This window comes from Platichthys flesus, chromosome 7 (genome assembly GCF_949316205.1).
Source record: "Platichthys flesus chromosome 7, fPlaFle2.1, whole genome shotgun sequence".
NCBI classification, from domain to species: Eukaryota; Metazoa; Chordata; class Actinopteri; order Pleuronectiformes; family Pleuronectidae; genus Platichthys; species Platichthys flesus.
The window spans coordinates 8,397,953-8,414,685 of record NC_084951.1 but is presented as its reverse complement, the minus strand read 5'-3'; the positions used below and the strand labels follow the sequence as shown (position 1 = coordinate 8,414,685).

The following is a 16,733-nucleotide window of genomic DNA, read 5'->3' as shown; positions in this document are numbered from 1 at the left end:
AGCTCTCCTTCCAAGCTTATTCAACACATCAGGTGTAATAATCTGCAGAAGGGGTCCGCTGGGGTCTGGGGATGGATAAAACTGATTAATGAACATTTCCATTCACTGCTGGCTCTAGAAGTCCAAAGACGAGGGTATTTTTGCACGTGTATTCAGGCGAGAGCAGCGAGCAGTCTTGCAGGCAACAAAACTGTGCTGTTTATTTTTCTTCGGCACGAAATCAATGAATTTATTGGTTTAATACCGAAGCTGCAGAGCCATCTAAAAACAAAGGCAGAGCATATTCTGGGCCTCTTTTCCCCTGAAAGAACAAAGTACTGAGACAAAGTGTGCAGTGCAAAGAATGACATCACTTTTGGACAGCGACTATTAAATTGGGTTCAAGGCTTTTTTCTTTTCTTTTCTTTTTTAAAAGCTCGACATCCCTTGACTTTTTTTCCTCCCGTGGCAGTGTGCGGTTGTGTTTACATAGCCTGTAGAGAGTTTATAAATACGGGGAAAATGGCAGACCAAACAAAGTTTCAAGCTTTATTTCTAACAAAAACATCGTCTCGCTGTCATCTAGTGAGCTGACAGGCCCAAGTCAATTTTTAACATTATGCTGGAGGGAAAACACAGCCAATTCTGCATCATTATACAGTAGCTCAGGCAGCCAGGAAATGCCAGCCATTTATAAAATCAGCTCCTCTCTCATGAAGTATAAAAGGGAAAATAAAAATGAAAGTCAAACATGAGAGCTGAAGTTCTGACAGATTTGACAGAAGTGGGTTAAAAGTGGAGGGTGAAAATTCTACATTTTTTGAGCCACCGGTCTTGCTGTGAGACAGTCCTGACTACTTGGTGAGAGTTGTAATGGATCAGACATTAATCCAAAAAGTCCCAGAACTCTTTGCTCCCCCTCTTCCTCAGTTCGACAGCCAGGTGTTGTGCAATCCTGGGCTCAGAATTTGAGGCTGAATCCGGGACCGACTGCTGACACGCCCTGGTTGCTGGTCGTCAGGTGAAAGCCTGTGTCTTTTAGATCATCGTCACCCTGAAGACAAAGTGGATACAAAGTTAACTTTCATCACGTGTGTGTTCAACTGATAAATACAACAATGATTAACTTTGGAAAACCAGAATAGACCCTAATAAGACATTTTGATTGTATTCCACTGTAATGCGCGAACATGTTTATATTTTTGTTATTCTTCCTTGGTTTTGAGTGTAAATTTATTGATAAGGAAAAAAATATCACCTGTTACTTCCACTGAAAAAAATATCAGCATCATCAGACTTATAAAACAAACTTCAGGGTGGGTGGGACCACTGCTGAAAACATTAAGATCTAAAGTGTGCTCATCATGGAAAACACAAGGAGGAAATACGCGGACACAAAGCAGAAGCCTGTAGGTCTGTAATCTATTTAACACAGGCGGCGTTCGGAAAGCCTGGTAGCTGTATGTAATGGAGAAAGTGGAGCCTAATGTCCTTACCAGTTGACTGTAGCCCAGGCCTCCCTCGGGTGGAGGGGGACTGGTGCCTCTCTTCACCCTCTGCTGCTCGCTCTTGGCCGGCCAGGTGGGGAACATGGACGGTTCAATGGGCAGTGGCGACTCTCTGAAGTACTCGTGCTTCAGTGCCTCATCGGACACAATCCTCTTACTGGGGCAGTAAGTAAGGAATCTGGAAAACAGCGGGTGATCAGGTTCAGATTCAAATACACTGAAGAAACATTTCAGTTAAGAATCGCATGCCACCAGGAAGCTCAGACTGTCTGCACATCGTAGGTGGGCTCAAGCGTGGAGGTGATGTCTATCCGAGCCAGAGGGCACATGGGGCTGATGCTGGCATTCGAAGGGCATAATCTTCCACTTGTGTCTGACTTATTGTTTTTTTGAAATTCCAAGAATGTCTGCCTCTTCCTGCACCTGTGGGTTTGATCCTCCCCAGAGCCCTGCTGATTTTTATCTGAAGCATACAGACTTGTTTATACCTAAATAAGGCGATGAATCACTTAGTAGAAGGGAAAACAAGTTATATTCAGCCTCTTTAGGCTCAGGATTAAAATCTAAATCTCTTTTCTATCAAATCTTATAAGAGTTTGAAGAAGATCAGATGGGCTCAGGCAGGATACTCAATGCCTTGACCTTCAAACACTGTGCTACACAGAGGGGTGTGATATTCCAAACAGCTCTGTGATGTCGACCTGCCAACCTAAACCTCCAAGCGTCTTTTACACAGTTGTCTGAGGTTTTTCAAAGAGTAATTTTTACGTGTTGACCTCCTGCGGTGTGAATGTGTCCCTGAGTAAATGCTTCATGAGCCTTCTGACAGCTGGAAAGCTTCAGCAGCGTTGGCCATGCGCCAAACTTCCACTGAACCATGATCCCTCTAGCAGCACAGTGGACATGTTGTTACCATCCTCTGCAGCTGTGAGGAGAAGCCAGAGGTATGGTTTTGTCATTTACAGGTGCAGGCAGAAAAGGCTCTGTGGGTGGGTTAAGATCTGAGAGAGGCAAATGTGGAGAAACGCGTCTCTGCTCTTTGGAGCTGTTAAACTATGCTGATCTCTGGAATGTGCAAGATAGAATTATATTTTCCCCATTAAATGTGAGCTTTCAAAAACATTTTCCTGTAGCGTGGAGCCTCACCATGGTGAGTGTGTATGTGTATGCGTGTTGGAGAAACAGAGCAGGAGGATGGAAAGGGAATGCTGCTATGGTATGCTGATAAATTACCAGTCCACTACAATTGTCATGTTTGAAGTCAACTTGCCAGAAATGCACTGACTGAATGAGAAGCTCTGGAAAGACTGAGAGAATGCGACAGAGTAGAAACACGCTCATCCAAGTAAGGCAATTTCCAGTGTAGGCATGATGCTGATGGTTACTGATATTAGTGGTTGATATTTGCTTTTCGCTAAGCTGTGATCATATTAGATACTAATGGACTGAAAATACTGCCATGAAATATTTGTTATATAATGCATACATGGCTATTTTTTCTTCTTCATTAATGATCATTGAAAGTGCAGACTCTGTACGCATTTAGAACCCTAAACTCCTTGAAATTCATTTTTTTAAACCAACAGTCTATAAACTTGCAAGACCCCACTCCTATTCTCCCTCTACCTCAAACCAGTGTCCTAAGCTGCTTTCAGACATGCACTGAAACTCTGGAGATTCTCTCCACTTTCTCCTGAGGAGGTGCATGTATGAACACAAATGTCAGTGAGAGCCTCCTGATGTTACTTCCTGGCTCTGCCTGCTGCACCTGACTGTTCCACCTCTCAACTTTATAATGCAGAGGATTTGTTTCTGATGAGATCGCGTCTGTGCAGAGAACCTCCCCCTATGTTGTGTGTGTCAAAGGCAAACTGCAGGTAAAGTCCAGACCCAATTCTCCAGACTTCACCCACAATTCATGTCTAAAGACGGTTTTATCTGTAACGCGGCATTTAAAACTTGTTTGCGGGCGAAGAGCGCTAATAAAAAAACGACATTACTCATTATGCATTTTGCCTTTCCTACGAGTATTTCAACAAAAGATGCATTTCATTTGTCACATTTCTTAATAACAGTGATATTATGATGAGACGCAAGTTTCATTCGCCCCTGAAGGGAGAAGAACGTAAACGTCACAACCATCTTAAAAAGGTATATACACACACATGTCTCATCTGGTCTTAGTGATTAGTTGCTGTCAATTTTTTTAAACACTGGCAGCAACTGGCACACAGATGGAATACCATGCCGAGCCTCATTGTAGTGCTGTAAAGAAGCAGTGGTGTGTGTCTTTAAGAACCTACTTGTTCATTAGGTCAAAGCCCTGGTCTGAGAGCAGTGCTCCAAATCGCTTTCGCAGGTTGTTGTAGGGATACTCTGTGAAAGTCATCTTCTTCACAGCGGGCAGCTCGTTGTAGCCGGGCCAGATCTTCTCACTCGGTGACCCCAAATCCTAGAGGCAACACAGACGAGTCAGCAGACAAACTATGAGTGCGAGGACACATGCATTTGAGATATTTCCATTTTGGGAGAGTAGTTCATCAACCACAGACATGTGGTAATCTACCAGTCTCAAGTACATTTCAATACGTTAATTCAACACCGGTGATGACTGTAAGATGACATAATCTCAGTGACATCAGTCCTCACACAGGGCTGTCACGCCTAATAAAGATCTACTCTAAATTATTCAGCTAACTCTGATGAGCTTCTTGGTTAAATAACTTCATCAGCTGCACTGACATTTACCAACAGCTCTACCCTGTGGTGCAGTGCAGAACTGCAGGCTGGTGTGCAGACATGGGACACACAAAAGTTCAACAGGCAGTTAACAGAAGAGCTACATATAATTTATGGTGAGGATTTATTTCATTTTATGACGGGAAATGACGACATTTACCTTAAAAATCTTGTTAATTTGGTCAATTTCAGATTTTCCAGGGAACAGAGGCTTCTGGGTCAGGAGCTCGCCAAATATGCAGCCCACTGACCACATGTCCACAGCTGTTGAGTACTCCTGCGGAGAGAAGAACAAACACAGTGGCAGTCCACAGAAACATAAAATCGACAGCCTTCCTGGCAGATTTCTATGTTTGAGATCGTCTTGCATGTAAAAGTGAATGTGCCCTGACAGGCTGCTGGATTTCTGTCACCTGGGTTTGTAAATGATACACCATAAAACTCACATGGTGATTCTCAGTATTTGGCCTCTTGAAATCAAATGCTTAATGTCTCTAGCTTAAACCGATGCATAGGTATTTCCTCTGCTCCTGTGATGTGGGGTGGTAGTGTGAACTTGAATTCTCACCTTGGCTCCAAGCAGCAAATCTGGTGACCGGTACCACAGGGTCACCACTACAGGCGTGTACGGCTTCAGGGGGGAACCGTACTCCCGCGCCAAACCAAAGTCTCCAATCTACAGTAGAAGACAGACGGAGGGAAAAAAGAATTTAAGACATTTTATGTTGAGTAGAGGATCAAGACCTCTGCTTTATGATGTTCCTCAAGAGGGGTGGATTTTGTTAAAGGGATTCTTCACCGAAAAATGTACTCATTATCTTCTCACCACTCTGCCGATGGAGGGGTGGGTGAAGGGTTTGAGTCTACAAAACATATTAGGATTCTCAGAGGCTATAAACAGAGTAAATAACCTTGTTTCGGGTCGAATATAAATGTCGGGACACTTGCAGACACTTGGATGACACCACATGAGCAGTATGTAGGCGTGTTATGTTTTTCTGTCGTTTTATTAACTCTGAAGTGTAAGTCGGCATTGACTTCAATTGTTTGGCTTCCTCCTGCAAAAAGGTTAATTTCTGAGTCTCCAGCAGTGCTTTGTGGACTCATATACTTCACCCAACCCTCCATCGGCATAGTAGTTAGTAGATGAGTGAATTTCATTTTTCGGTGAACTATCCCTTTAAGCCCTCAACATTTCATAGAAAATGAAATGACAGCGCCACACATGATACGTGTTGGATTTGAAAAGATGTATGATGGATTGTGATTTGAATATGCTACTGTCATCTTCCATTAAATTCACACTCTCTGTATGAACCTAGTTTATTAACACATGGAGCCAGCCTGTTGGACATTTTGTAAGGAGTTCATGCTCTAATTGACTTTCAGTAATCATAGGCTGTTGTGCAACTGGACTGTGGCGCGACTAGCTTAGAGGAAAGTTGTTCATCCTTGACAGACGAATTAAAGGAACCCTTTTTTGGAGTTTGTGTATTGATACATCTATATTAAATATTGTTTTAAGGGAAAAACTTTTTCCCAGTAACTTTTTTTCAAGGTAATATTTATTCAAACTATCATTCCCTTGCTGGACAGGGGGAAATCTCCTAAATACCCCAAAAATTATATCTATATCTCTATTTAATACTGTAGGATTAAATACTCCAACTGTAAATTTCATTTTCAGACTTACTACTGCCCTTTCACAGCAATATATAAACTAAAATATGTGTTTGGATAGGATAGTCCAATTTGCTTTATGATCATGAACCTAAAATCATGTTGATGCTTTAGAGTTAGACTGCTGAATCCAAGAATGAAAAAAAGTTACTACTACAATAACAGATATTGGATAAACCAAAATTCCACATCAAACTTTAAGACCGTTTAGGTCGTCTTTCTGAAGTGGAAAGGGAAAAAGGTAACTTTTGATATCAAGAAGGATTAGCACAGCACTTGTGCATCCAAAGCACTAGAACATATGATCTACTCAACTACAACCCTAGATCTACTCAAGGTTTCCTGATGAAATTATTCTACAGTTGGTATACAGTAGGTGTAAAGTACATGTTTTATACATTTTAATTTGTCGTTTATTAATTGCAACAGTGAGGATTAAGAAATGTAACTATAATGTCTAAACTCAAGGTAGTTGAATTTATTGATGCTTTACACAGTATATTAATCTGTAATGTTTACTGTATTCCGAGGCTATAAGCAGTCTGCCTGATCTCACACCATTTCCTACATGAAATTTGAAGTCTAATCAAATGTGGAGGAGGGGACATATGATTCTAAGTTGAGAACCTAACTGTCCCAGACCACTGTGAGAGATTAAAACCAATGATGTAAACTTGAACCAAAAGAAATTGGCAGTGAATGTAAAACTACTTCACTTTAAATTACATAATTGCAGGATTAGATTTTGCTCCAGACCCTTTAGATGCTCTCTAGGATCTCAGGAAAGGTATATGTTGACAAGTTAACAACTAACAGAGATTTAATTAAACCATATCAATGGGATCCACAGTCCCAAACATACCTTGAGGATTCCCTTGTGGCTCAGCAGCAGATTGGACGTCTTCAGGTCACGGTGCAGAATCCAGTTGTCGTGGAGATGTCGGACTCCTCGAAGCAGCTGAATCATCAGAGTCTTTACTTCACCTAAAAAAAAAGCGTCATGATTTAAAATAACTTTTTTGAGATGCAAGAGAGACCTTCACTGCTAAAGGTCACATCAACATCTGCAAGCGAGAACATATTTCTATCAAATGGACCACAGCTCAAATCACCTGGTAGGAAGGGCTGCTTCATGGTTTCCATCAGACTCTTCAGGTCATGTTCTACATAATTCATCACGATGTAGATCTTGTCCATATTGCTTCCAACAACTATTTCCTAGTGTAGGGAAAGAGCAGATACGTTTATTTTCTTGAATACCATCAATAAATGCATTGGGTTCTATAGAAGCATTTTCTAAGTCTTCTCACCCTCACGGTGACGATGTTTGGGTGTTGAGCTTTTAGAATGGTATTGATTTCTCTTAAAGAGGTTATGGGGAAGCCCTCCTTCTCCTTCTCCATCTTCAGCCGTTTCAGGGCCACAATCTCATCTGCAAACATTAGACCGCATTTACTATCTCTTCAAACAACAAGAGTGATAATCGGCAATGCAAATCTATCTGGTCAGTTTTTCTCATACCAGTCTTTTTGTCCTTGGCTCTGTACACTACACCATAGGTCCCCTCCTCTATTCGGTTCAGACACTGGAACTCCTCAACACTGCGACAACCCTGCAAACAAACAAACCAACTATATGACTGACGGAAGACTTCTACATACAATCACTTGTATTAGGGGACTACATACACATGGGGGATGTGGTTTGTGCTAATGTGGTGCTGACCTGTAAAGCAGGCATATACTTTGGCAGCTCCTTCTTCAGCTCCACAGGAGAAATTGGGGGAGAGTCTGGGATGTAATTCTCTTCAGGAGTGGGGGAGCGTGAGTGGGTCTGAGACGTAGGAGTGGGGTCACCGTCAACTGCTTCATCCTCATCCTCCTCCTCATCATCATCCTCCATGTCTTCTCCACTTTCCTCGGAGTCGTGGTCGAAACGGGACTCAGGCACTGCAAGGTGAAGGATTAAGCTAGTTTGTTTTGTTTTCACTTAGTGATATACAGTTTATAAATATTAATAATATTCTGGAAGCAACTAATCACAATTCAAAATGTAAGTGTGACTGTAAAATTCAATTGGAAAAAAAGTATTGTAATTTTCTCTGTTGTGATCCCAAAATATTTTGGACTTTCTAGTGTAAACTTCAGATTTAAAAGACCTGTTAACATGTCTTCCCCACAGAAGACACTGGGAAAATTACAGAAAGTTGTGGACATCACTGTTTCAGCCACAGAATCATTTCCCAGCTCCAAACCCACCTGCAGGGATGGGATTTCCATTTTCCCTCTCCACTTCACTCAAGTCTTCCTCCGACTGCTCGTCCTCACTCACATCCTCTGAAAAGGAGGAAGATGCTGTGTTAAACCTGAGAGGCTGCAAAACTGAACCTGTAAAAGTAACAGAAGTCATAATAGTGGAGCAGTTTAAAAATGTTCTACCTGCACTCTGCTCAGACCTTTCCGAGCATGTGACTGACTCCCCTTCCTCGCCCTCTTCTTCTGCACCCTCACTCTGGCTGCTGGACTCCTCTTCATCTTCGTCATCCTCTTCATCAGAGCCTGATCCTGACGCTAAACAAGAATGAGATGATTGGAGCACAACCGTATCAAATAATCTGAAGAAATGTAAATGTAAAATTGCCATGTCATCATGATATTGGTTCTGTTGGTTATTTATCGACACCTTCTTGTACAGTTAAAAATGTTGCTGTCAAACTTAATTGAGCATTTATCCTCCCATCACATTTTGCATTCTAAAGAAGTAGCCATGTCACTACAGATATTGAACATAAACTACTGTGAGATTGCTGTAGCAGTAAAATCGGTCTTTGCTTGTGCTGTCATTTGTTTGCTGTAGAAGTTTAGATTAGATGGTCCGTTACCTATGGAGGAATCTGCAGTGCTGGTTTTCCTTTCACTGTCACTGATGTCCTGAAGGTCTGCAAGCAGGTCTTTGATATCCGGCTTCTCATCCTTCAATGCTGCAGAGAAAACGTAGAGTCAGCTATGCTGAAATATGATTTCACACTAGCAAAAAATGAAAGGGTACATTTACAGCTAAGAAATATGAGGAAATAGAGATTTTCTTGACAGACGTAGATATAATGGTAAACTCACCTGCACTCGTCCGTGGTTCGCTGTGTTCAGATCTGTTTTGGGGAAGGCGGGTAGGACTGCGGCTGCGGTGAATTAGTTTTGTCTTGTCATCATAGTCATCAGGGAGCATCCTGTGGTGAGACGGCACTGTGGAAAAGAAAGTCTCTATTATTCACTGCTGTAGACACCACCTTAGAGTCCATGTGTTTGGTGTTTGGTAAACTGACTGAATGCTCTGGGTTTTGTGCTTAAATGAAGTTTTCATCATTTTGGGGAATATGCCAATTTGCTTTCTTTCCCTGGGCATATTATTATATAATCAAATCAATGTGATTCTTGAGTGTGTGTATTAGCTACAGAGTTGAACAGCTAGCTTGTCTCTATGCAAAGTTGAAAAGCCCCTGTTGTCCAGCACGTGTTTGGGTTCGCTCACTGACCTTCTCGTCGACCCCCTCTTTCTTTGCGTCGCTCCTCTGCCCTCCTCTCTCGATCCTTGAGCTCTCGTTGCTCTTTCTGCTGTTCTCGCAGCTTTCTATCCCGTTCACGCTGGCGCTCCTGCTGCTCCAGGCGGTCCCTGTGGTCCAAAAAAAACCCAGGAGATTCCACTCGAGGTCTGTTCAGATAACCAAAGGTCCAGATTTGTCATTGTTTGCTGTATTTTTTGTTTGGATTGATAAAGTTTGACACAATTAGTTCATGGTCGTGAAATTGCTCTGATGGCTTCACATCTATAGTCAGTGATTGACATATAGACCCATGTGAATTTGTGGTTCCTCTCTAAGGTCAACACTCACCTTTCTCTGCGAGAATGAGCTCTGGCCTGTTCCCTGCGTTTCTGCCTCTCCCAGTCTCGCCGAGCTTTGTCCTCCTCCCACTGACGCTTCCTGCGCTCACTCTCTCGCTCTTTTTCTTTGTCTTTCGGTCGGACATGTTTAACAACTGTAGAAGCAAAAATCATGAGTCGAAAAACAACCCCTGAACAACTCCAAAATGTGTTTCATTCAGCTTCCAAACAATGTATTTTTATTAAACCATATCTCATACCTCCTTCCTCAGAGTGACTGCGGTGACGTCTCTTATCTTTTCTCTTTTCCTCCTTTCTGTGGTGAGATTTGTCTTTCCTCGCTATCTGCTGTGGAGGCTTGATAGCTAATGAGTCATCTTCCTCTCCTCTGCAAATAAATGAAATACTGTGAGACTCTGACAAGCTTCTATATCATTACCAAAGGATGACAAAACATTAAATAATCACGTTAAATTATCACCCCTAACTAACCCTTGTATAATCATGGTAAGTTTTCAAAAAATTCCCAGCACCTGTCCTCTGTTGAGTCTTCCCGTGTGTACGGGGAATTACGAATTGTTATTTCCATTCTTTGATCCTGTAGTTCTCCTTCCTCCGGAGTGTCTCGTTTGGATTCCCGATCATCCGCCTGTGGAACAAGGCTCTGTGTGGACTGTGCGAAACAAAAGGCGCAAAACTTCAGGCTGCAGCTACAGTTAATTATTAAATATATCCTCAGATAACGATTATGTTGCAAAAGCTTAGTTAATTATCCAATATAGTATTCATAATCATTTTTATTAAAACTCATTACATTGCCCTGTAACATAACACTACAACAATAATAATCCATATGTGATTTATGTATGTATGTCAGTGATGTGTTTAAGTGTACAAGCTACTGGATGATCTGAATTTCCCATGAGATTAATAAAGTATCCATCTATATAATAAGTGACAGCCATGATAAAGATCATTTTTAACATTGCCTCAACGTGTAGGTGTCATATGGGTGTTAGATTGACTTTGAAATACTTTACATTTTTCTGGCGCTTGGGGTCTGCTTTCTCTTCTAATTCTCTTCTACGTTTCTTCTCAAGTAGGATTTCGTCAAGAGTTTTAACTTTCCAGGTCTCCTTTTCGTCCCCCATCAGCATCCACTCTGCACCGCCTGGTCCACATCAAACACACACAAACACAACACAAGTGTTCTTTACATATGGTCTCAACTCAGTCACATGTGAATAGTCAATAAAGAAATGAGGTTACAAACAGATCGAGGACAGAGAAGAAGCATCTACCTGTCAGTCATTGCTATGTTTGTCTTTTCACCTGGTGTACTCGGATCGTTTTACTTACTAGATCAACTGTTTATATTCCATTTCACTTTATCTGTTAGTCGTGCATGTTCCAATCACCTTTACGGACAAAAGATCATTTCAGATTCACACGCCGCAGACAACCAATCCAGACGACAGCCAAACGATTTCTTAAAAACGTCACTTCGACTCACATATTCAAGTCTTATTTATGTCACAGTTTCACCAATGCATCGTTGCACCGACAACGAGATGGGGCTCGAAGCTCACGACGTTTACAACACGACGTGATTCTGGCGGCTATTTGTGTTTATCTGCAGTGCAGCAAAACACTACAGCCCGCGTTAGCTGACAGGCTACTCAACGAGACATGTAGAGGCTGCTAACGTTATACATCGGTTTACATTTACGTGATGGTTCAGTTTAAACCAGCACATGAAGCAAAATGGTCGGTAGCTAATTTTAAACCCGCTGTGTGTTGTTAAGTTCAGCGTGATGCTAACACATTAGCTAACGAGCGGCTAAAACTAGCACGGGGTACAGTTGCTAAACACCTCCCGCAGCTAACTAGAAGGGTTTAAACAGAATCATTAGAGTAGCGGATGGGGAGTGAGCTACAGAACATCTACCCGTTTCCGTAAGTCTCATCAAAAGCCCAGATACAGTAAAAGGTGAAGTTATCCACGGCGCATTGAAAACGGTTCAACAAACCTGAAGTATGCGCAGCGGTATTATGGCACGCACCGGAAGTGTTTATGAGATGGTAACGTTTGGGAAACTTTCGGTGTGAAACAACGACGTCCCATAATGTGATATAATATAATTTTATTACCAAATATGTTATATAATATAACATATGTTATATTATAATATAACCACATTTCTTTATAATATAACACATGGGTGTTTTTCCCATTTCAACCAAAACTGTTATTTTATGTTCTAAGGCATTGCTAATTTAAATTGAAGTATTTTTATTTGGCAGGAGACATTTGATTTGCTGTGAACACTTCTGATTACTTATTAACTACCATGTGTACCCAACGCTGTTTCCATGGTGATGTGGGATAATGATGCCGCAGAGTTCCACAGGATATTTTTTCTGTCATTCTTAATACCTTCTATTTAGTTCATAATATTTTTGCCACAGGTTTTGTGAAGTACTTTGAAGCCTTGTTTAGATAAGTGCTATACAAATTGTTATATATAATTTATTTTTCTAAATTATATTATATATAGCAACTCTCAAAATGTCAGTGCAGTGTCTACCAGTCCATGAGGGGGTAGCAGAGTCCAGTAATGATGTTGAGCCACACTCTCCACTGATCCTTCAGAATTACAACTGTGCAGCAAAACCCAAACACACACAGACCAGCGCTGATGTCTTTGGCTCTCACAGAATGTTTCATGTGAGGCCCTTGAGGAAGCCTCCTACTCCCCTAACACTGGTGGAAAAGTTAATATGTAAACTGCAACAGTATGTTTGATGTTTATCACAGTCATTTTTTTTGTCCTGATAGTTAAAAGTAAAAAAAAGAGTCAGTTTATAGCTTCTTATTCACGGCAGGACATTTAAACATATTATGGTGCAGAGGAAGGAGAACCGGCAAATGTATGAGATAACCACTATCTGCCCAGGATGTGATGGAACCAGAGACTAACAACTGATTGAATTGCTCTTTATCACTGAGTAGGAGTCATATAAGCCGGTGAAAGTCAACAGCTGGAAAACTACCAATGAATTTATGACAGAGTGACCTTAGTAAACACATGTACTGAGGCCAAGGTCTCTTACCGAGCAGGAGGAATGGCTCTCACAGTCTCAGTGTCAGTCGTGGTTTTAAAGGAGCTGGAGACCAGAGCTTTATGTGCAGAGCGTTGACTGGTTCTGACTCAGGTGAGTAAAAACTGAGTTTATTTTCATGTGGGGACATGAACTGAACTCTTATTTGAGTGGGAATCATCAAATTGCTGCCTTTTGTATCTGATTATTTTCGTCACATGGTCTGATTTAACAATGTAAATAGTGACCGACAGTTTTCTCTAAATACTTTAAATATAAAGGTAATAAACACATGTGATAGAACTTCAAATATAATATGATGTTTATAAAGAAGATAATTAATACACTTGTAAAAGATGTAATATGTTGCCTTTACTTTGTAAAATTACTTCAGCTTTCCTTCAGCTTTCCTTGTTGTAACGAGGCCTAAAAAACACTTTATGTTCCGCAGAGTTGTCAATGTTTTGTTGCACACAATCGACTCGTCATTCTCACTGTGTCAGAGTTCATGTGTCCAGGCTGAGCAGTGAAGCAGTGAGTGAACAGTGATTCCAGCATTAACAAGCAAGAGAGGAAGGATGTCCCACATGGACTCCAACGGAGCCGGCAGCGTGCAGTATGATCGCTGGAACGAGGACAACGTCAACATGAATGTGGAGGCATCACAGTCCACTGGGATGAGGTGAAACATGAGGACGTCTTACATGAAGATCCAAAAGTTTCTATATTGGGGAGAATATTCTGATGCCATTGAGGAACAAATATTTACAGTTATAGGAAAATGTGTGAGATAAATTAGATACTGCATGCCCGGGACATGTCAGGACTTAGGTGGCTGGGCGGGGTTCTGGAAAACCTTTATAGTCAAACTTTAGTCAGAAAAGTTACTCTTTGACTCTTCCTCCACTTCTCTTACACTCACAGGATCTACAACAGAGTGTGTGTCGGCAGCACTGGGGTAGCAGTGAAGACAGCAGGAGCTCTGGCTGCACTGGTGACCATCTACATCATAGGATATGTGACAGGGTACTACATCCATAGGTGCTGATAGGAGCCCAGCAAGGAGAGAAAAGCACTCGCACAATGTAGACTAAGTTGGCGATACGGCATCTTTCGTCAGAAGAGCACTCAATCCAAGTGTGTTCAAAAATCTGTGATCATTTCAGTCTTATTGTTAATACACAAACTCAAGCTTCAAACTCTTAAAACTCTGCAAGTAAATCTTCATCAGTTCAGTCTTTCACTATCCTCATGTAATTTTTGAAATACTGTTAAAGTAATGTATATATTATTTTTGTAATGATGTCTATTCTGAAAATAAGTGTATTAATTAAGCTACAGTGGGACAACCATGAATCCACAAACTGTCAACTGGATTTTCAAAATCCAAAAAAACAAATTGGGTCTTTCTGATTTTGTGTGATAATTGAATTGCATTCAGAGGACATGTTGTATTATCTGTTTCACAAAGAGTCAGTGTAGTGACAGCAGCAGTGATGGCGGAGGAGAATCTGAGCTGATCTTTAACCTGACTGAAGTCAGCCCATTGCAGTTTTAAGGATCATTTCTGTCATATTTCTTTGGTCATACTGAAGGGGCCACCTGCTGCAAGAGCAACACTGATTCTATAATATGTATTTATTTATGTGGCTGTACGACTTCTGATTTGCTTCCTCACATTATGTCACTCTTTAATTTATTTTATTCCCTTCCAAATTATGTCCCTCTGGTAAGACTGACTTTTTCTTGTGCAGCGATACAGCAGCAGTTTCCCTCTCAGAGAAACCTCTACATCCACTGATAACTGGTGGAAGGATGTAGCTGTTGGCTGAAGTCATAGATTACCCTGGTTTAGGGACTTGGAGTAATTCCCAAGTTATTTATTAACTCATGGATGTTAGTTCATTTTTCTGAGGCTCTCAATCCAGGTCATTAAAAGTTCATCAATCTACTTTTACAAACTCTCTTTTCATTGCGTCAGACAAATCCTCTGCTGCTCATAAAGTGATGCCAACACGTCTGATTGATGAATCTGATTTGCTCTGCAATGAAAGCTCACCTTTGGATTTCAAATAAATCTACTACTTTTTCTTTGATGCCTTTTATTTTTCCACAGCAGAGTCTGATCTACATTTGCCACTAAGGGTGTCCACTGACACTGTGGACAAATGGAGCTGGATATTCAGAGTTTGTTCTCTACCTTCTGGCCTTAATCTGAGTCATTATACAACTTATTGCTAAGAAAACTTTAAAGGATAATTGAAATGTTCTATGTAATGGACCCATGACCTGTGAGGAGGATTTCCTGTCTCTGTGCACCCTGAAAGTAGAACTGTGTCCTATAAAATCAGCTGCATACACTTCCATTCAAACTCAAATTAAGAAGAATACAAGTATTTATATTTTTGTCATAAGTAGAAATGGACAGCTACACACCAGATATCTCCTGAGCTGAGTCCTGATTCTTTACCAACACCCATCACCAATATGTGCCACAGTAATACAATAGTATTCTTATAATTGCCTTAACTTGCTAACGTATATATCCTTCGATGGGTCACTGGGGAGCGGGTGCCATTCCCAGCTGATATTGGTTGAGAGACACGGTACACCCCTGACACAGGAGACACACATTCACACCTGGTCCATTTAGAGTCCCAAATAACCCAACCCCAATCTGCTTGTCCTTGGACTATGAGAGGAGTGGCGCTTGTTTTATGTAAAATAGGGAAATCATACAAGAAGTGTTATTTACCCTACTGGCAATGTGCCTATAGGCAAATTTGATATTCATTGTAGGAATAGTCTTTCTACCAGTCACTGAACATCTAAACTGTGTTTTCATGTACGTTATTTTGTACAGGTGAAACTAAGTTCTATTCCAGGATGGCAGAGGAACAGGAGCGGAGGTGAAGCTTACTATAATCAGTGTCCATGTCTTCTTTCAAGACCAGCTCACTGATCTGTACAGTGTAACCAGCATTAAATGGTGAAACAGATTCACCTCTGAAATGAATATCACTTAGGTCTTTCAGTACATTTTGATATCAGTCAACATCAGCTACTGTGACTGGTTTTAGTTTATTTCTCAAGTTTTTAAAAGATAAAATAATATATATTCGTAGAAAAAATAATTGATAGTTATTTGCAACATACGTGAAGGGAAAACATAACAACATAAATATTCAGAAACATAAATGAACATTTCATTTCCGTTGTATATCCGTAGTATACCAGGTTTGTCTAGTTCTAATCCTATTCTTTACCGCCCTGGATCTGCCCTGTGCATCTACATTTACCCACAATGCATCCTGCCATCAAGTTTCATGAAATCTGTTCTTGTGCAATCTTGCTCCAAAACACATTGAATCAAATCTGAATGAGAGGGTTTAATTTGAAGCACACGTAATTCCAGTAGTAATAAAGTCTGAAGGAGCTATACTGTGCTGCCCTCATGTGTCCAAACAGAAACAGTATTTCCTCAAAAGCGCTAACACGGAAAGTGCTTGAGACAACATACAGCAGTGATGCTCCAGCAGTGGATATATGATGATTTTGCAGACCCGTAATGCGCAATGCAGGCACATGTGTAGTTTGAAGAGCTTCTATTTGCCCATTCAGACATTTCTCCACTGATGTAAAACTGAGAAGAAAGTTTAGAAATAAATAAATACCTGCCCTGATCTTAATATTGTCATCCTGAAAATGACTTAAGCGATATAAAAATCCATAAAGCTCAACCCAAGCTAAGATGAATAAGTTATCAGTACTAAAAACTACAACAGCACGAGTGTCGTAATAATAGCTCCGCCGAAAACAAATCATGATAACTAACTCAAACTAATA

The 16,733-nt window shown here is 40.9% G+C and overlaps 2 protein-coding genes across 5 annotated transcripts; one reads left to right on the top strand and one right to left on the bottom strand.

The window, feature by feature from the left end:
• Nucleotides 1-514: 514 nt before the first annotated feature.
• Nucleotides 515-11,861, bottom strand: cdk11b (cyclin dependent kinase 11B). 3 transcript variants are annotated; one of them, XM_062391750.1, is made up of 20 exons: nt 11,816-11,861; nt 10,826-10,956; nt 10,319-10,458; nt 10,046-10,173; nt 9,796-9,940; nt 9,439-9,614; nt 9,023-9,148; nt 8,788-8,886; nt 8,345-8,476; nt 8,165-8,242; nt 7,632-7,855; nt 7,428-7,518; nt 7,217-7,338; nt 7,019-7,124; nt 6,769-6,890; nt 4,795-4,902; nt 4,387-4,503; nt 3,791-3,939; nt 1,476-1,665; nt 515-1,033 (listed from the first exon to the last, which is right to left on the bottom strand). In XM_062391750.1, exons 2-20 carry the CDS (start codon nt 10,940-10,942, stop codon nt 941-943), a joined length of 2,463 nt encoding a protein of 820 aa, XP_062247734.1. In that variant the 5' UTR covers nt 10,943-10,956; nt 11,816-11,861; the 3' UTR covers nt 515-940. The 3 variants fall into 3 exon arrangements, with proteins under 3 accessions (XP_062247734.1, XP_062247733.1, XP_062247735.1); XM_062391749.1 differs by lacking the exon at nt 11,816-11,861 and adding an exon at nt 11,087-11,106; XM_062391751.1 differs by lacking the exon at nt 11,816-11,861 and adding an exon at nt 11,087-11,106 and having other exon boundaries at nt 9,439-9,575.
• Nucleotides 11,862-12,871: 1,010 nt separating this feature from the next.
• Nucleotides 12,872-14,978, top strand: LOC133956903 (small integral membrane protein 1-like). Of its 2 annotated transcripts, none has more exons than XM_062392268.1 (3): nt 12,872-13,001; nt 13,406-13,569; nt 13,812-14,978. In XM_062392268.1, exons 2-3 carry the CDS (start codon nt 13,466-13,468, stop codon nt 13,933-13,935), a joined length of 228 nt encoding a protein of 75 aa, XP_062248252.1. In that variant the 5' UTR covers nt 12,872-13,001; nt 13,406-13,465; the 3' UTR covers nt 13,936-14,978. The 2 variants fall into 2 exon arrangements, with proteins under 2 accessions (XP_062248252.1, XP_062248251.1); XM_062392267.1 differs by having other exon boundaries at nt 12,906-13,001; nt 13,391-13,569.
• The last annotated feature ends 1,755 nt before the right edge of the window (nt 14,979-16,733 follow it).